We start from the raw sequence: 20,131 nt of genomic DNA, 5'->3' as shown, positions 1-20,131 counted from the left end.
CTTGTGACACAGTTTAACTGCTACTAAGTAAATAAAATGTGCCAAAACGATCGTTCAGTTCTTCTCTTTTACTGAAAAAAAACTGTGCATCGCATTATTAAACATATTACCATGTCTCGCTGGCTTACTCTTTTTCTAACAACATGCAGAGAGAGCCTGCAGCGCCCTTCTTTTTCTGTGGTGTCTGTGTAAAATAAAGTTGAACATGCAAACAGCACACCTAGTGGCATAAAGTGCAAATGCAGTCATGGCGTCGTCTGTGCTCCGCGGTTTGAATGGGGAGATCCCTGATCATGTAAACAGGAGTAACTCTGTCTGTTTAAGCATGTAAACGGGTTATTCCAAATGATTCAGAAACCGGAATATTGACCTTAACCCAAATATTGAGTGCATGTAAACGTAGTCAGTGGTCATGTCTGCATGACCACACTCATATTTGCATGATCACGGTCATCTTAAATCACTCTGCACACAGTCACCGTGTTGTCTCTGACTAATGGCTATCTGAGTTAGGTCTCTCCTAGTGCTCTGCTCTGTAATTTGATATATGTAGAATAGTATAATCCTAACAAAAGCTCATAGGATATTCTTTGGTGTATCTCTGCAGGTGCAGTAGCCATGCTGCATCATAGCTGCATCTTTGCACTTTCTTTCTTCTCTCTACTGTTTTCTCTCTTTCTCCCTCTATCACACTCACGATTTCTCTTTGTCATCCTGTCTGTCAGGTCCAGCAATATTATGTACAATTATTCAAACTCAATAAAATAAAGTGTGAACTCAGACTGTCAATAGGAGCCTTATACATAAGTTATCCTTCAGAGAGCAAATCTGTTTGGCATAATCCAGCAGCTAGACCTTCATTCTGCTTGCTTCAATGCTGGACAGGACACAAAAAGAAGAAGAAGAAAAAAAAAAAAAAAATATATATATATATATATACAATGGGGGAAATAAGTATTGAACGCATTAACTGTTTTGTCATTACATTTATTTCCAAAGATGCAATTCGTGTGACATTTCTTCCAGACACTGGTATTAACTCAAATAATCCACACATGAAAAGAAATCACAACATTCAAATCCATAAATAGTGATTATGTGGAATTAAGTGCAATAACACAGGAAAAAAGTATTGAACACACCATGGGAAAGCTGTATAGTTTGTCAAGGAAAGGCACCATACCATCTCACACCTGAAAGTAATTAGTCTTTGTACTTCCTATAAGTGCAAACCAACATCAGCTGGGTTAGTGCTAATTGATGGCCCTATAAACAGGTTGTTTTTTCACCAAGTAGTCAAACAAGACACATCTCATGATGGGTAAAAGCAAGGAGCTCTCTCAAGACCTTCGCAGCCTGATTGTTGCTCAGCATCAGAATGGAACTGGTTACAGACTTATCTCAATGAATCTGAGTATTCCAGTAAGCACCGTTGGGGCCATTATCCGCAAGTGGAAGAAGCATCACCTTATCATCAACAGGCCGCGCACAGGAGCTCCTCGCAAGATTTCTGACCAGGGAGTCAGAAAGATGGTCAGAAGAGTTCTCAAAGAGCCAAGGACCACCCGGAAAGCACTCCAGCAAGACATGGAGGCAGCAGGTACAAGTGTTACAGAGAAAACGATAGGCAATGCACTCCACCGCCATGGCCTCTATGGACGCTCAGCCCGCAAGACTCCGTTCCTCAAAAAAAGGCATGTTGAAGCTCGTCTAAAGTTTGCTAAACAGCATCTGGATAAGCCTGTGGAATACTGGGAGAATGTTGTCTGGTCAGATGAGACCAAAATTGAACTTTTTGGCTGTCAAACTACACACCATGTTTGGAGGAGAAATGGCACTGCACATCACCCAAATAACACTATACCAACAGTGAAGTTTGGTGGTGGAAACATCATGGCATGGGGTTGTTTCTCATCTCGTGGTACTGGCAGACTTCATATAATTGAAGGAGCAATGAATGGAAACATCTATCGGCAAATTCTTGAGATGAACCTCCTGCCATCCACCAGGATGATGAAGATGAGACGGGGCTGGACCTTTCAACAGGACAACGATCCGAAGCACACGGCAAAGTTGACTCTCGAATGGTTTAAAAAAAAGAAAATCAATGTGTTAGAATGGCCCAGTCAATCACCTGACTTAAATCCGATCGAACATTTGTGGAAAGAACTAAAGATAAGGGTTCACCAGAGGGCACCAAAGAATATTCAGGATTTGAAGACAATCTATGCGGAGGAATGGGCAAAAATTACACCTGAGCAGTGTGGGCGATTAGTTCATACATACAACAAGCGTCTGGAAGCAGTCATTGCAAACAAAGGCTTCTCCACAAAGTATTAAACGAGTCTCAGATAGTGTGTTCAATACTTTTTTCCTGTGTTATTGCACTTAATTCCACATAATCACTATTTATGGATTTGAATGTTGTGATTTCTTTTCATGTGTGGATTATTTGAGTTAATACCAGTGTCTGGAAGAAATGTCACATGAATTGCATCTTTGGAAATAAATGTAATGACAAAACAGTTAATGCGTTCAATACTTATTTCCCCCACTGTATATATATATATATATATATATATATATCATTTGTCTTGGTAGATTAAAGAAATCATAAAATATTAAATGTTGAGGCACCTGTTTTTCCAAGGGGTTCAACAACATACTGGGTGAAGGCTGATACATCCGAACACTCTGTCACTTCAGTTCAGTTTTATTTATATAGTCCCAAATACAATGTGGTGATCCAATGACCCATTAACACAACAACAGTTCAAGTGAAAATATACTTGTTTTTGTTTCATAAAAGTTTTCCATTTACAAGACAACAGTGTTGGACCTTTGTCAAAAAGGGTATGTGAGTAATTTTTTAGAAAGTTAGGTTCTCAGTGGCTGCAAGGATCATTGTTATGGAAACAGACACCAAAAACATAATGAAGGTTTCGTGATTTAATGTGGAATTGTAGAAATGGAGCCCAAATAACTCTTGGGTGAACCAGGGACTGAATTCTAAGTGATTGCACCTTTGGCCTCCAAAGACAGACCCTGTGTAGCACTTCACATTGCAGCCTAATCCCCATAGGTTTCCCAGACTACCTTGATTGTTTTGAATTTTAATAACTGATGACGTTTCATTTTTGATTGGACACTTTTAAACATTCTTGTGGACTGTCTCATAACTGTTCAGAGGAGGATTTCCCACACAGACTGATGGCTTTAAACTCCTCTGCGATCTCCAGCATCGTCTTTCCTTTAGTCTCCGGCACTATGAAGAAGGTGTAAAGAGAAGCCAGCAGGCATACACAGGCAAACAGCACAAAGCTGTAGGAGCCCAGATAGATCTGTGAGAGAAATTAAGAGGAAAACGTCACAAGATGTTTCATCAGTACAGTTTGATTCCCAATGATGCTCAAATGTTTGGTTCATTTTCAGACTGGGTTCACTCACAATCAGAAATGGAAAGGCAAAGCCCAAGACTGCCATTCCCAGACAACCAAGCATTCCTATGATGACAAACGCTGCCAGCCGATCAGACTGGACAAACAGTTCACCAATGAGAGGGCTTGTAGCCGCCCCTGTGTCAACCAGAATTCGGGTTACAGAGGATTGGACTATTTATCTTCTGCAGACAAATATCTGAACTTAAAGCATTTTCAATGTGTCATGCAAAGAATATGAGCATAAGGCATAAACTGCAAAGCACATACCAGGTCCTCCAGAGTGGAACACAATGATGAGGATGATCAAAGCAGCAGAAACGTATGAAACCCAGGCATTCGAACCCTGTTTGAACAACATCTTAGGAACTGTATGTACAGCACTGTCATGCAGAGTAAATCCAGGATTACCTTCAGATTGAGCAGAACTGTAACCAACACCCAGCCACAACACATGGCACCAAAACCCACACAAATCAATGGCCGCCTCCCAAAACGGTCTATAAGAAGACTCTAGATGGACAAACAGACATAAACAGATATAAATGAGCATACTGATTATGTATGAGCAAACATAGATATTAAATGTTAAAATCTCACATAGAGGTCAGTTATTGGTCAGTGTTATGGAATATGAAGTCTGGTAGATTTCTAAATACAATGATCAAATTTTAGAAACCATTTTGGGCTTGTTCCATTTTTGTTTGCTTTTTGTTTGCAATTGGGTAAGTTTGAGATGTTTTTTCATTAACTGCTGAGATGTCGACTCACGGTTGACATGGAAGCGATTAGTTCACACATGAGAAGACCAAGGGAAATGTAGCGTATCTTGTCTTCTGGTATACCTGACTCAATGAAGATGTCAAAGGAGAAGGTGTGGATCTGGGATGGGAGAAAAATGACCATCAATGATTCATTGATCAGTTGGAGAAATGACTTCTTTGCATTTAGCCCATCTTATTCACAGGTAATCTTAATTTGTGGAAGCAAGAAAAGATGAGACAGAGAGGAGTCCAGTCGATTTTGCTTCACTTCCAATGTGCTTGTCAATACAGTGCGTCATCTTGATACCCTCATTCTCCTTCCTAATTTATTCCATCTACATCTCTTATACTGTCTCCATCCGACCATACATATGTGTGCTAACCCATTAACATTCACAACATAAACTACACATAACGTGCGCTACAACAATACAGCACCCAGGGAGCCGGTGAAGTGGGAGGTCATGCGCAGGAACTCACCCATCAGCTGTGGCCTTTGAGCCTGTCAACCTTTAAGCCACAATTGCCACAGATAAATGTAATCTATTACCTCACTCTGAGTGTAAATTACTTTTCTGACCGCCATGTGTTTATAACAATCTATGAATACATTTTCATTACCATTTCATCCAGTTCAGCTTTGTTGGAGCTTATTAACAGGGAGTGAGGTCAAGTTATACTCAGGAAAAGTCACAATTCATCACAAGGCAAACTCAGGGAGACAATCTCAAACTGACAAACTAAAAGGCAATTTAGGCTCACTCACTGGCTTCAACTCTGAGTTTTGGGTCTGTCGGAGGATTAAAAAAATGTACCCTCAGAGGAAGATCATGAAATCTCCACACAGAAGAGCCTGTAAACCTGGATTTGATCTCTCGACACTGTTGCTATGAGGTGGGATTGATAACCAGTACACAGCTGTCTATAGCATAGATGGATTAATAATATGGAAATGTTTGTGTGGCTACATCTTAAATGAACTTGGTGAGAGACACAGCACTTAAGCTCAAGAGGAAAAAGTTTTGTTATGATATTGTTTTGTAAATCTGCAATTATAGTTTTTCTAAAATCATTTCACAAAGGAAAATTAAGGCTCATTCTCACCACAGACATGCCTGACAGAAGGTTTAACAAGAAGATGGAGACTGCAGTGACCAGCTGCCATCGGACAGTCCTGTCCTTCATCAGCTGCACTGGGCTTTTTGGGCGAGCTGCTTCAATGGCTGCCTGCTCAACCAGCATCTCGTCCATTTCCTGTCTGTAGTCACCTGGACCCCACAAACTTTGCAGAGCTGAAGAGAGCACAGTAACAAAGGGGGACAAAAAGAATCTGGGCCCGCTTTATGGAATACCAATAGGCTCTTAAGCTACATGTGCTGTAATTCTGACTCCTGTGAAAGAGCAACATGAATATACTGTGAAGCTTAGCCAGTAGAACAAAGTGTTGGTTCCAGTGGAAACACACCAACCTTTTCTGCATGCCTCCTCATCTCCTTTCTCTATGAACAAATATCTGGGAGATTCAGGGAAAAATGGAAACACAAAAACATGAACCACTAAGAAGCATGCTGGGAAGGTGAGGGCGACGATCCACAGGTCCTCAGTGCCAAAGATTTCACTGAAAAAAACAGAATGAAAAGTTGTCTTCAAGTTAATATTTAATATTTGTTGTCTGTCTTTGTGTGTTTTGACTGAGTAAAGATGGTTCTACACGGTTTTGTGTGTGCATGAATGCAAGTAAGTGTGTGTGTGTGTGTGTGTGTGTGTGTGTGTGTGTGTGTGTGTGTGTGTGTGTGTGTGTGTGTGTGTGTGCACATCCTGTTGTGGGATTCCTCGGACCTTGAGCCAGGGCCCCTCTTTCCAGCATGTTTTAGATGTTTCCCTCTACCTCTACCAGAATGAAGAAACACTGCCTGAAAATGACCCACAACCTTCTGGCAGAATTCTCCAGCTTTACTCGAGACAGTCAAAACTTTTTTTTTTTTTTTTTTTGTAACCTTCTGCTCCTGTTTGGCAATAACTGTGTCTCCTAAGGTCCATTATGGAACGTTCCCTTCCCTTGTCTGCCCGTTTGTCCTTTTCTAACGGTATTGCCCTGGGACAGGTTCCATGAGGAACACTCTGTTCTAACTGTGTCCTTTCCTGCCTGATTGCATGACCGTTTTGTCCGTGCATGTGTTTTATTCGTATAATGATTAAAATAAGCCAATGGAGGATAAAAATGTCAATGTATTTCTCCTTTTGGATTAAACACATTTTAGAAATGAATTTATTGCAATTGTGATTGGTCGGACCTGTCTGTGTTTAACATATAATCTGTGTGAACAATGCCATGGCCACTCGCCATTAGCTCTGACGAACTGCACCACCTTGATGCCTCCATGAATGAAGCAGACATTATGTGACAACCAGGCACCAACCTCCGCTCATAAAACATGAAGATAATGCGGAAGTGCAAAAAAGCTGTAATTCCAGAGAGATTCCAGCAGGGGGCGATGATGCTGGTTTCAAAAAGAGCCCAGGTCCCATTGGAACCCATTCAAAATGCCGATTTTCAGAGTGCAAATAAACATATAAAGCGCCCGGCTTCAGGACATATTTTGGTCTCTATCACTAGTTTCTATAACCGTGCTGGCTTCACCAGACTCTGATTTTCACATAAATCATCTGTTGATTTCATATTACGAGTTAAAGTTTTGCATAAATCACCCTATCACAGCGCCTCCTCTGTCCGGTCACGTGACGGGCAGGACCAATCACATTTACATCCCGTTTCAAATATTCAATGTGGAGACGTCCTGCTGGACTCGGTAAAGTCTTCAGAACGCCGGTTGGGAACTCTATGGGTGACGTCACGAAAGGTCTGTCCATTTATATACAATCTATGGTGACAACATGATGTGTACATACCTCAGTCCTAAAAGCCCTCCAGTCACTTTGCCAAGTGAGAAGAAGTTTGCGAGTGTTAGAGTTACTCTGCCTCTGATGGTCTTGGGTGAAATTTCTGTGAGATATATCAAATGGAGGCAACACCCCAAACCTGCAGTTTAGATCAGAAAAGCCTCATTATTGAAAATGTTAAAAAAAAAAAAAAGCTATTTGAAGAAGAATTATGATGATTAGTGAAGTTTACCTGCTCCAAAGCCCAACAGCAACCTTGCCATGATGATCATTTCAAAAGATTTGGTAATTTTACATGTCAGCATGATGATGGCTGCAATGATTGAAATGCAGCTGCCACAGATCACTCCCTTTTTTCTGACAAAGAAGAACAAAACACTTGATACATTTGTGGACAGCAAGACTTTATCATTTAATGTCATCCTCACCTTCCCAGGTTTCCTGCTATGAATTTAAAACTCCAAGAACCAAAGAGTCCACCGACACCGAACGAGGAAACGATAAGAGACCAGATCATTGTGACTTTCTCTGGAGGGGGGGTCTCTTCATATCGCTCACACCAGCTGCTGTTGATGAAGTGCTTTATGAACTACAGGGAAGGTTATAGACAATTATTTTAAATGGATAAAGTACATATATCACACAATGAGCTTCAATTTGAAAAATGGTTTCTCACTGGAGTGGGAGAACTCAGCGCAGTTGCCTGGTAGCCAGCTTGAAAGTTTGCTCCAATCCCCAAGGCAATGACAAGAAGCAAAGCATTGCCACGAGTCTGAAGAACAGAATGCGGTAATCAAGAAGTGACAAAAAAAAAGCTAATTTTTTGCCTCCTCTGGGAGGCCATCAGCCACAGAAGGTGATTGGATGGCCTTCACCAGGACCTGCTCCCACTACCATATCATACGGATCCAAGCTTCCATCTTCACCCTCTCTCTTGCTCTCCATCTCCTGACCAGGGAGCAACACAGATCATCCACCCAGCCAGCTAGACCAACAGCTAAAGGCTAACAAAGAGCAGAGGCTAGCATCCAGCATTTAGCCTCAACTAGGGAAGACCCAGAACTGGCCTTGTTTGATTTGTTAAATTTTTAAGCCCATTACCACGGAAGCACTTAAAGGTGCCGTAGGCAGGATTACCTTCGCAAGATGGCGATTTGACCAATCCAAGATGGTGATTTGAAACCTGGAGTTGTGCCCACCTTGGGGTGCCAAGCGGGGCCGGCAGTGTCACGGCCGCCTGCGCCGGCGGGTTGATTCACCTGTGACCTTTTCACGGCGGGCCTGGGGTCAAAGCCTTTTTTTAAGAATTCCAGTAGAAACAGACGGTGCCCTCCGTGGTGTTTTGATGATGTTATGTCTGACGAGGCAGGTAAATATGCGGGCCTGGACTTCCTCATGTGCATTCACGAGAAGAAGAGCTTTGACCCTCGACCAATCAGGATAGAGCCTCAGGGGCTCTTCTGATTGGTCAAACATACCGGGAGCGGTCGAGAATCCTTTTCAGCTCAGAAAAGAGACAGATGGAAACGCTGTGCCCTCGTGGTAATGCAATTATACTACACTCCTAAAGGATTATCAATGGATACTCTAACATTTAATCCAAAGAAAACACAGAAAAATTAGCACTGACTAGCAAAATCCTGCCTGCAGCACCTTTAAAGGACTTGATTGTTTGACTGAGTGATGATCTAAGGATTAGACCGTTTGTAAAGTATTGATAGCCTTCCCAACACAGTGTCCGCATGCCACCTTCTTCACTAACCTGCAGCTTGCAATCCTGCACTCATGACACTAAAGACAGCATCATATATTAAGCACATGACTTTAAGGCATTTTGCAAAACAAATCACTCACATAGACTCATCTAAATCGGTGTCAACAGAAGAAATACAAGGTTCAAAGGAAATACAAGCTTTGCAGTCTCGCTCTGTCTCTCTCTCTCTCTCTCTCTCTCTCTTCCTGTCAAAAGATGGTGCCCCTGAGGTTATACGATGTATATCACATCCCAATTTTTTCAATAACTATCTTTTCTAATCATTAATTACCAATAGTTAAATTGATCTTACTTGATCAATTGATCCCCAACATTGTGGTACCCCTAAGTTGATTCCCAACAATGTGCACCATCTCAAACAGACAAAATCATTATTGTCAAAATTGTTGGTGAAAGAAAATAACTTTTGAAAAAGAAAAGTATAGCTTAATAAACTAAACTAAACTAAAATTTCAAATATGTTGTTTAGGTCAGAAAGTATGAAAAGACCAAAGAAAAAAATTGTCATGCAAATAAATGCCAAAAAAAGAAAGAAAAACAAATGGGCAAATTATGCTCTTGTGAAACATGTGTTTAAATTTATTTTAAATACTGCAAAAAACAAATAAATAAAAGAGAACCTACCATCTGTTGAAGCAAATCCTCCATTTTCTGTTAACCAGCACACAACGAACATGTGCAAGCAAATTGTTGTGTACAGTTATGCTAGTGATCCGGTTTTAAGGCTGGAATTAAAATGCATGTCATTCATGGAGGAAAAGTTGTGGAAGAGTGATAAAAAGGCTCCAGGATTGTAGCTGTGATGGAAATGACTGACTGGTGGGGGAAACAAACTAATAAATAACCACTGCCGAGTTACTTAACTGTGCATGGGGTAGTCAGAAAGGACAATCATTCAACAAGAACCCTGCTGATGAAACACCATTATCATCTCACCTGCAGTTTTAAACAACTTAACTCGTCAGTAAAAAAGGCGCTCTACACATTTTAACTAAGGTTTTACCGATTACTGACACCAAATGCTTGTCGGTTGCAACCTAGATGCTTTCACACCCAAACGCCATAGGAGGACCTTCCTGCGTAAAGTATAAAAATGTTAAGGTCATAAAGACGCAACCATCCAGTCTTTCTTTTGTCAAATAAATTACAAAATTAAGTTATTTGTTGTATTTTGAGCAGAAACAAAACTCAAAAACAATACGTGATTTTTGAATGAGTTTAGTTCATTTCACACCAGGTGGTAATGTTTTACCCTAATGTACATTATCTATTAAAAATAAATAAATAAGCAAACAAAGGAGCCACCTTTTAAAAAATGATATTTAATTAGGGATGTAATTAATTTTCACAAAATAATAAAAATACGAAGTAAAATTTAAAAAATGAACAAAATAAAAGTTTAAATTAAAAAAAGCTTCAGGAATGCGAAGGGGCACCTTTATTGATATGTTTGGTAATAAAATAATCCAAACGTAATTGAACATGCCTTTAATTTTGTATTAATTACAGTAAGTTACTGATTACATGTTTCAACAATAAACTTGTGATTGTAACAGATTACATTTTCAAAGTAACCTTTTCAAAACTTAGGGCAACATAACCTAACTCAGTTCACCACTTGTTTGAGATCAACATGATTCAATACATAATTTAATGGATACAAAAAAAACTTTGAATATGTTATTCATCAAATGAAAAAAAGCCATGATGTTGCTTTATAGTGGACAAAAAGGGAAAGTTGAAAATTGATTCCATTTTCTCTTTGCTGGTACAGATTTTGACACTGTCTTCATCCTCAGACCCTCGACATCATGGTATCTGATGTTTCCTCTGAGGAGGATTTCCTACAGACCATGATGGCTTTGAACTCCTCTGTGATCTCCACTATCGTCTTTCCTTTTGTCTCCGGCAGAATGAAGAAGGTGTAAAGAAAAGCCAGCAGGCAAAAACAGGCTAGCAGCACAAAGGTGTAGGAGCCGAGAGAGTTCTGTAAGAGAAAACACATCACAAGAAAATTAATTTGTTTTGCAGATTCCAGAGCTTTGAATAATGTATTTTTACTCACAATAAGAAATGGAAAGGAAAAGGTCATGACTGCAATCGCCAACCACCTCAGCATCCCCACAATGGCTGAAGCTGCCATCCGGTCAGACTGGATGAAGATTTCACCGCAAAGTGTGCCTACAGCTGCACCTGGCTCAACCAGAGAGAGGACACAGAAATTTATATCGGCACATCTGTTCGTCTGCTAAATCAGGCTCCATTTATACAACGCTTCGAGTGAAAATGCATGTTTTTTTCATCCATCCATCTTTGATCCCAGTTGTCCTCTTCAAGGTCATGGGGCGCTTGAGTCAGTCCCAAGCTGACAGCAGGATACACTCTGGACAGGTCACCAGACTGTCATAGGACAAACTCAGAGAGACAAACCAACAACCACACACACTCCCATTCACACCTCTGGGGCGCTTGGAGTCACCAATTAACCTCACAGGAATGTCAGGCCGTGAGCTGTTGCTGTTGCTTATTTGTATAATGAAACCACACACATGTTCGCAAAGAACAATACCCAATAAACATTAACAATGACAAGTGGACAAATGGTGAAGTAGGCTTGCTATTTCGAGTGTCTCTCAACTCGAGAACTACCAAGTCCCAGGACAACATGGACTGGGAGAAAAGAAAACAGTGTTGTTGTCCTTCTACTCATGCATGTGCAGAAGAACTATTTACCACAGCTGTGGTGTACATACATACTAGCAGCATTTCAGAATTAAAAGTTACATCTTTCTCTGTCTAGTGGGAGTCAGAGTCGGAGTATTTTTGAAAAGTTACATGTTGAGAGCTGTCTTCAAAAGCTTGCACTTTCGGTGACTATGAACACCGGTGTCACGTAAACAGATGCCCAAAGCACAACAAGGGTTTTGTGTTTTCACTTGAAAGCGACATGTAAATGGGGCCTCGGTGTGTAATCTGCATGTTACATGTAAACTGTAAAGCACGTACCAGGTCCTCCAGCGAAGAACACAAGGATCAGGATGATCATAGCAGCAGAAATGTATGAAACCCAGTCGCTCAAACCCTGCACGAAGGACAACATATTTAAGTGCATATACTCACCATCTATCAATCCTGTCATTCATCATTTAATTTGAACCTGGCGGCACGTTTGGGTGCACAGTTCACACATATTGACATGTCGACCAAATTTAAAAAAGATGATCAGTTTGCTCTTTATAACAGCTCAAATTACTTCTGATCTTTGACCAAAGGTCTTTGTTATCACTGCTGATAAGTGTATGCTCTTACTTCCACATTTTGTAAGTTCAGTTATGAGTGCCTTTTGTTGGTGTTTGTTATTCACAATACGTAACTAGCACAGAAGTCTAACAACTCACAGCTCCATTTTAAATCAGTCTAGTCATAATCATCTCTCTGAAAGTTAACAAATAACTGCAAAGCATTTAACTTTACAGTTGATCAGCAAGACTAAACTAGATGATGACTTTCGAACTCTTTGTTTCCATGGACAACTTTTATGGGAGATCATCACTAAAGATGTAGAACAGTCCACAAGAGCTGCAGGTTTAGAGACACCCAGAAGAAGCTGACAGTCTCTTAGTCATCACATTTAGTGTGGGTAACTTACTCAAACCTCAAGTTTACTTAGTGTTTCGATTTTTAACATATTAACTATGCGGACATGATGTTCATTTCATTTGGTGTGTCGTATGTTCCACCCACTAGCACATGCCATGAGGGTGACCAGGACTGGTCCTGACTTGTTTTGCACCCGAGATGACTGTCTTGAGCTAAGTCGTTAAGGGTTGGATGGGGGGGGGTGCTGGTGATAGCGCCCAGCCACCCGACGAACGAAGCTTATTTCAGCCACTTGTATTCGGGATCAAGTCCTTTTGGTCATGACACAGAGGTCATGACCATAGGTAAGGGTAGGAGCAAAGATTGACTGGTAAATCGAGAGCTTTGCCTTTGGGCTCAGCTCCCTCTTAACCACGACAGAGCGATACGACTGCATCACTGCAGCTGCTGCACCAATCCACCTGTCAATCTCATGCTCTATCCATCCCCTCATAATAATAATAATAATAATTATTATTATTATTATCATTATTATTATTATTACAAACATGTGATGGGCATGTGGATTATGCTCATGCAAACTGGTCCAAACTGCCAAACTGTGGCCACGCAGCACATTACACAACATTGTTGACAGCATGTGTGATAGTGTGAAGTGCTGTCCTGACAGTTGAGACAAAACTTCCAAAATAAGTGAAGCTGATCTAACATTTTCTTTAAGAAGGGATACATCAATACCATTATTTTAAAGGATGAGAACATGAGTATTCATTTGCTGTAGCTGTTAAGCCTAATTCATACTCCACAACAAATGACAGGCACGGGCTATGTATTGCCACCAACCTGCATCGATGCTACGTACAGCTCCAGCCTGACAGCAGTAGATATAGGACAGTGCACAGCGTCAATCTCCGCACTGCTCTAGTCATAGGCTGTAGACCCAGTTTGCTGTGTGCAAGGCACACACATGCAATCAGTGTATCAGCACGGCTCAGATTAAAATCAGCCTGGATCCACTGAGCAGTAAAAGGAATGAGCGACACTGGCTAACTCTCCTGGTCTAAAAGCAGCAGCATGCAGTGGTGTTTCAGTCAAGGCCAGCAGGAACAAACTATTACTAATGAGATATTAACACTTATAGTACAGAAACTGTGATCCTCCCTCTGTCACTAATAACAGGATTACCTTCACGTTGAGCAGAATTGTGACCACCACCCAGCTAGTGCACATGGCGGCATAGCCCCCCCAGACCAATGGCCGCCTCCCGATACGCTCAATCAGAAAACTCTGAATGACAGAAAAGCAGAAAACAATGACTGATTTCTAAATGCATGCAGCAGTTAAGTGTTGTGAGATAAATGTTGTAACAGCGAAGTCCAACAGGGTGAAGGCTGTTCAGCAACAGGAGCTCAGGTTTTGCTCACTGAGAACATTGAAGTGATAAACTGGCAGACTCCCAGACCAAGAGTGACATAGCGGATCATGTTTTCTGGAACACCCGACTGCATGAAGATGTCAAAAGAGAAAGTGGTGATCTGGAATGGAAAAGAAAAAGTTGAAGTTATCAAATATCAAGATGAATGTGTTACTGCTGAAAGGTTGGGCGACCTAGCAACAAGACATACTATGAAAGGACAAATATGAACACTGATGTCTTAAATTTGTTGTATGTGTTCACTTGAAATAATAGTTTACTAAAATACACAAGGATACATTTTTTTACTGAATGGCATTGCATCATACTGTGTTGTTGCAGACAATGTCATGTTGCATTGCACTTCATCACGATGATATCAACAATCTTTTGTGTATGAAAAATGATAGATGTTCAGATCAAGGTGCAGTCTCACCACAGACATGCCTGACGTCTGGTTGAACCAATAGATGAGGACAATGGTGACAAGTTGCAACCAGACAGTCCTGTCCTTTAACAACTGCAGTGGATTTTTCCTGCCAACTGCATCGATTCTTTCCTGCTCAATCAACATCTCATCCATTTCCTGTTTGTAGCTGCCTGGACCCCACAGGGTCTGGAGAGCTGAAAAGAAGGTGCAGACAGATATGAAAACAAAAAATGTTTTCATATTGAGGAATGCTTGCATGTGATATATGCGATTTGTGTGATGCTACATACATTTAAAGGAAGTCTAAAAGAATGTAAATGAAACACAACGGATGTACAACTAATGACACACCGATACCTTTACTAGATATCGGGTTCAATACGATATGAAGAATTTGTACTGGGAATAAAATCCCTGATACAACCTGACGGCTATTGTGTGACGCAAAGCATCAGCAAAATCACCTGCAGGTAAACAAGAGAGCACGAGTGATGCCCGCCGTTCGGAGACTCATTCGGGACAAACGGCTCTGTTGTCCCGGGCCCAGGGTTTGGGGGGGGGGGCCCAGAATTAAAGGTGGGGGGGCCCATCCAGCACCCCACTCACGGCTCCCGACGCAGCATGAAGGCACCGCGCTGCTCCGCACCGCTCCGCACCGCTCCGCACCGCCCCTCGGTCCAACACTGCATGCAGGCACCACGCTGTTCCACGTCGCTTCCCCCCCCCTTCCCGTCCGACATCGCATGCACGAACCGCACTGCTCCGCTACCTCTTATACTTGCACTCGTCCTTTAAAAATGTGGTGTTGGTCCATCATTAAGTACAACCAACAGTTTGCAACCCCTTAAGTGGCAATTTGATCAGAATTACACAAAACTCCATTAACCGGGAGAAACATACGAACCTTTCCTGCATGCTTCCTTATCTCCTTTCTCTATGAATAAATATCTGGGAGATTCAGGAAGAAATGGAAACACCAACACCAGAAGCACTGAGAAACATGCATTGACAGAGAGGGCTACGTTCCACAGGTCCTCACGGCCGAGGATCTCACTGAAAAACCAAAAAGAAATGTTTTGGTCAAGGTCATGTATTGATAAGCATGTTCTCCTGACATCTACTGCCTACTGTCCAGATCTTAATACTCAAGTTTCATAAAATTTTCATAAAAGCTTATTTTAACATGTTAACATGTCATATGTTGAGGTACCATTTACATGACAATGTTTTCGAGTGAAAACATTGGCTTTTGAGTGTCCATTTACACAATGGATGGATCCAGTGAAATTACAACTATTCGCATTTGTGTTTTTGCATTCCCGAAAAGGGAACCTTTTGAAAATACTGCTACTGCACATGCACACCATGGCTGGAGTAAGTAGATCTCCTGCACATGCACGAGTAGATGGACAATAGCAAACATTGTGAACTCCAGAGAGTCATGATTCCCAGTCTATATTTGATAGTTTTACAGTTGAGAGTCGCCTGGAATAGAAATCTATCTTCGTCATCCGTCCATATGTCGGTGAACTCGCCATTGCTAATGTTTATAGCGTATTTTTCTCTGTGCGCATGCTCCCATGGTTGCATAACTACAGTGTGTACTTACCTCAGTCCTAACAGCTGTCCAACGAACCCCCCGAGGGATGTAAAGTTTGCAGATGTTATAGTCACTCTTCCTCTGATGCTTTTGGGTGAAATCTCAGAAAGATACATAATATGGAGACTCCATCCAAAACCTGCAGGGCAGACACAGTACGCATGAGAGCACCAACATTATCTAATTAGTCTGAAGTTTATTGGAGATTTACCTGCTGAAAATCCAGCCAGGATCCGTGCCACAATGATCATTTCAAACGATTTTGCAGGTTTACTTGAAAGCATGATCACTGCTGCAACGACTGCAATGCAGCCACTGCAGATAACTCCTTTTTTTCTGAGCGAGAAAAACACCACACTTGATATTTTTACAGGCAGCATGACTGCTACAGTAACTCAAACTCACCTTCCCATGATCGCTGTTATAAATTTGACACACAAACAACCGCAGAATCCACCGATAGCAAAGGAGGCCACAATGAAAGACCAGAGGAGTGTGACTGTCTCTGGAGATGGAACCTCCTTCCATCTCTCATACCAGCTGCTGTTGATGAAGCTCTGTATGAACTGCAGGGAAAGTGTTACAAGATTAGCATCCCAAGTGAGAAAAAGTACATTAAGCCATGAAGGAGGCTCTAAATGGACAAAGTTGTGTGTCTCACCGGTGTAGGAGAACTCAGTGAAGTCAAATGGTAGCCAGACTGAAAGTTTCCTCCAAATCCCAAAATGATGACAAGGAGCAAAGCTTTGCCACGAGCCTGAGGGACAGAGCGATAAAGAGGAAGGCAACGTTCATCCTCCTCCTCAAAAATATACTTTGATATCACACAGTGAGTGCCCCAAGCACAATACTGAAACTAGAACATTTGGCAGAAATTTTGATTTGTACCTGCAGCCACCGACAGCAAAGTCACATAAAACAAAGTGCCGACGAGCCGACGCCTTGCTCAGCAACTTTTTAGTTAGATTCCCAGGTCACTTCACTCTAAACATTCCTGAAATACCTCTCTTCCCACTCAGTCTCCTCATTCACGTTCATTGTAAACTCTCAAAACAGCTAAATCACTCACCAAACTTAAAAAAAGTCACAGATTGGTAGAAGATAGTGAAAAGATGTCTGCACATATGAAGAGAAGACAAACACGGCATAACGTCTCTGCATGGATGTACGGCAAGGCACGATGGCCTTGAACTTTTTCTTCACTCTCCCAATCCGCTTACAGGGGAAAAAATATCCAGTTTTTGTGGATTTTCTTGAAGAAAGTTTGCCAAAATGCAGAGAAAAGTCATGGTACACCATTCCCAAATTTCTTTTTGCACAATTTGATGTGCTTGTTTGTGCTCCCAACAGTGTGGGACGAGACACACCGCAAAAAAAAAAAAAAAAAAAAAACGGCATAAGAAATTGAAGAAAAAGAAACCAATGCTAACTCCCACCTAGGATTGTAAGCTTTGCACCTTGTCATAGGCAGGCACAAAGAAAGATAAGCACAACACTCCATCGTTAAATCAGTTCAGAGCAACAGGGCGATCCTCACAGACTGAAGACAGGCTGAACCCTGGACAGGTCAGCAGTCCATCACAGGGGAAACATAAAGAAAGACAACCACACACACTCACTTTCACACAGACAGTTAGAACTATCCATAGAAAAGCCATGCATGCTCGGGGAGAACATGCAAACTCCACACCCGTTAGGACTCAAACCCACAATATTCTTGATGTATCTTAAGAGTGCTAACCACTACACTGCTATCTGACCCAATATAAACACAATCAGAGTTGTTGTTGTTGTTGTTTTTTTTTTTTGTCCTTTGGAGTGTATTTGGAGATGAAGGCGAATGTGAGCTGGGGTTAGACCATCGTGACTCAGGTTAGTTCGAGCCTATTGATGATGTGTTGTTCTAATAGTACTTCACTATTCTAAAGTGAGAAGGGAAAGCTCTCGTTGGGTTCTGGCTGTTCAATTATATAACTATGGGACTGAGAGCCATTCAGAGCTAAACTTTATGCGCAGTCACAGCATTTCTGCCATTTACACGGTGTTTACATTTCCAAAAGTTCTACCTGTTGAACTGTTTTCAGAAAGTTGTATTTTTTAGTGGCTTTAACCACCATTGTCATGCAAACATGGGGTGACAGTAGCTCAGTTGGTAGAGCAGGTTGTCTTATAATCGGAAGGTTGGTGGTTCGATCCCTGCTCCCGCAGGCGTAAAACTGTTGTTGTGTCCTTGGGCAAGACACTTCACCCACGTTGCTGTAAACTCAGCCTGCGATGTTTTGCTGACTTGAAAACACAGAGCAGATTAACTTTATGATTAGATCAGCTGATTCTTCTTCAAGAAGCTTGACCATTCGGGACAACACAGAATGTTCACTGGTTCATGAAAAGATGCTCACTTTCACCCTGTTATTGGGTAACAGACACATGGTTTAAGAGGAATTCTATTGAGTTTCTATATATGTAGACATAATATGCAATTATGCATTATGCATTATGTAAACCAACACACATTTTAACTCACAATGTTTCTTTTTCTGAAATGATTTGCAAAGTGCAATGACTCAGCTGAAACGGAAAAATATCTTTCTCAAATATTTTTGCACAACTAGTGGCTCTTGAATTAAATGTCCATCACAAAACCTGAAAGAAATCAAGTAATTACTGAAAACCTACCATTCGTTGAAGCAGACTCTCCATTGCGGTCACTCAATAACTTTTTAAAACTACAAATGTGTCAGAAGTGTCACTGCAGAGTTACAGGCTGATCCTCACCGACCGTGGCTGAAGACAGGCTGAACCCTGGACAGGTCAGCAGTCCATCACAGGGCAAACACAAAGAAGAAGACAACCACACACACTCACACTCACACAGGCAGTTCAATTAGAGCTGTGGGGGGGAAACCACAGTACCCAGAGAAAACCTATGCATGCTCAGGGAGAACATGCAAACTCCACCTCTGTCAGGAATCAAATCCACAATACTCTGGCTATAGAGTGCACACTACTTGACCCAATATAAACAATATGAACAGTCAGAGCTGCTGTTTTTTTCTCTCACTGGGTTTTGGCTGTTTGTTTACAATATTGTGACGATACTGTTGAAAGCCATTCAAAACTAAACTTTTTGAAAATGGCATCCAGACTGCAACATTTTCGGACAGTCTTAATGTGTTAATGTAACGCAACATTTGAGAAACTTGCAATACTGCACATGCTCACGATGGTCTCAGTCAAGTCTTTCCTGCTGAAAGTGGCAGGGGATTTGTGCAGCAGTAACATGCAAACTGATAAATGAGTAATATGAGAATAGTATAAAAGTAAAAATGGAATTGTTCAACATAAAATAGAACTAAACAAAACACACAGAAAACAATGTAGTTGTCATGTCGGGCGACAAGTTGGTTGTTTTTGTAATGAAGCCATGACAAGCTGGCGCTGCTGGTTTGCAGATATCCTGCAACTCCTGCCGCCACTGCTCGGTGTGAGAGACTGTTCTCTGCTTCAGGCAGCACTGAGAAGAAGACGAGGCCCGCTCTCCTCTCCGGTAAGTTAGTTTGTCTCTAAAGCTGTCTGGAAAAATCATAAGCGGGTCGCAATAATGTGGATACATTTTTTTGGATAAGTTTTTGGTTCACATGATCTGTTCAAGGGGTTAAATAAACTCACCAAGTGCATATATATTTTCTTATTTCCTGAATGTGTTCGCTCATGCACACTGAAATGCAATTAATATAGATTAAAAACAAAGGATATTTAATCATGATTAATCAAAATGAATCCTCAGCCACTCTATGATAATGTGATTTTTTTTAAAAAATGAGCTGTTCAAGTTTAAATGCAATAAATGTGCAATTCAAGAACTTAAGTATTAAGAGTTTGTATGAAAAATACATCCATTATTTCAATAAAACAACCTTATGAAAACACGCATTTTCATTAACAATGCTTTTTTCCGAGAACATGTTCAGACAAGTATTTTTTGCCAGGACCAGCAAACTGCAACGACTCAGTTGAAATTGATAAACACCTTTTTAGTAAATATCTTTATAAATATCAGTTCATGTGTGAAATATCCATCACGAAACCTAAAAGAAATCAGGTAATCATTGAAACCTACCAGTCGCTGAAACAGATTCTCCATTGTTACTCAGGCAGATCACACAACACTCATCACCTCATGCATGGAGACAGTTATACCTACTGTGCTG

The 20,131-nt window shown here is 41.1% G+C and overlaps 2 protein-coding genes across 2 annotated transcripts; both read right to left on the bottom strand.

Annotated features, from left to right (window-relative positions):
• Nucleotides 1–3,173: 3,173 nt before the first annotated feature.
• LOC115387975 (solute carrier family 2, facilitated glucose transporter member 5-like) lies at nucleotides 3,174–7,868 on the bottom strand. The gene is made up of 11 exons (XM_030090885.1): nucleotides 7,779–7,868; nucleotides 7,531–7,691; nucleotides 7,335–7,459; nucleotides 7,112–7,241; nucleotides 5,671–5,819; nucleotides 5,306–5,493; nucleotides 4,209–4,319; nucleotides 3,849–3,950; nucleotides 3,708–3,783; nucleotides 3,448–3,575; nucleotides 3,174–3,341 (listed from the first exon to the last, which is right to left on the bottom strand). The coding sequence occupies exons 2-11, from the start codon at nucleotides 7,617–7,619 to the stop codon at nucleotides 3,174–3,176; spliced, it is 1,266 nt and encodes a 421-aa protein (XP_029946745.1). The 5' UTR covers nucleotides 7,620–7,691; nucleotides 7,779–7,868.
• A 2,803-nt stretch (nucleotides 7,869–10,671) lies between these two features.
• LOC115387974 (solute carrier family 2, facilitated glucose transporter member 9-like) lies at nucleotides 10,672–18,620 on the bottom strand. Its single transcript, XM_030090884.1, has 12 exons — nucleotides 18,597–18,620; nucleotides 16,582–16,677; nucleotides 16,326–16,486; nucleotides 16,132–16,256; nucleotides 15,930–16,059; nucleotides 15,225–15,373; nucleotides 14,327–14,514; nucleotides 13,901–14,011; nucleotides 13,662–13,763; nucleotides 11,883–11,958; nucleotides 10,942–11,069; nucleotides 10,672–10,863 (listed from the first exon to the last, which is right to left on the bottom strand). The coding sequence occupies exons 1-12, from the start codon at nucleotides 18,618–18,620 to the stop codon at nucleotides 10,672–10,674; spliced, it is 1,482 nt and encodes a 493-aa protein (XP_029946744.1).
• Nucleotides 18,621–20,131: the final 1,511 nt, after the last annotated feature.

The sequence above is a fragment of the Salarias fasciatus genome, chromosome 5 (genome assembly GCF_902148845.1).
Source record: "Salarias fasciatus chromosome 5, fSalaFa1.1, whole genome shotgun sequence".
Lineage (NCBI taxonomy): Eukaryota > Metazoa > Chordata > Actinopteri > Blenniiformes > Blenniidae > Salarias > Salarias fasciatus.
This window is presented reverse-complemented; position numbering and strand designations above follow the sequence as displayed.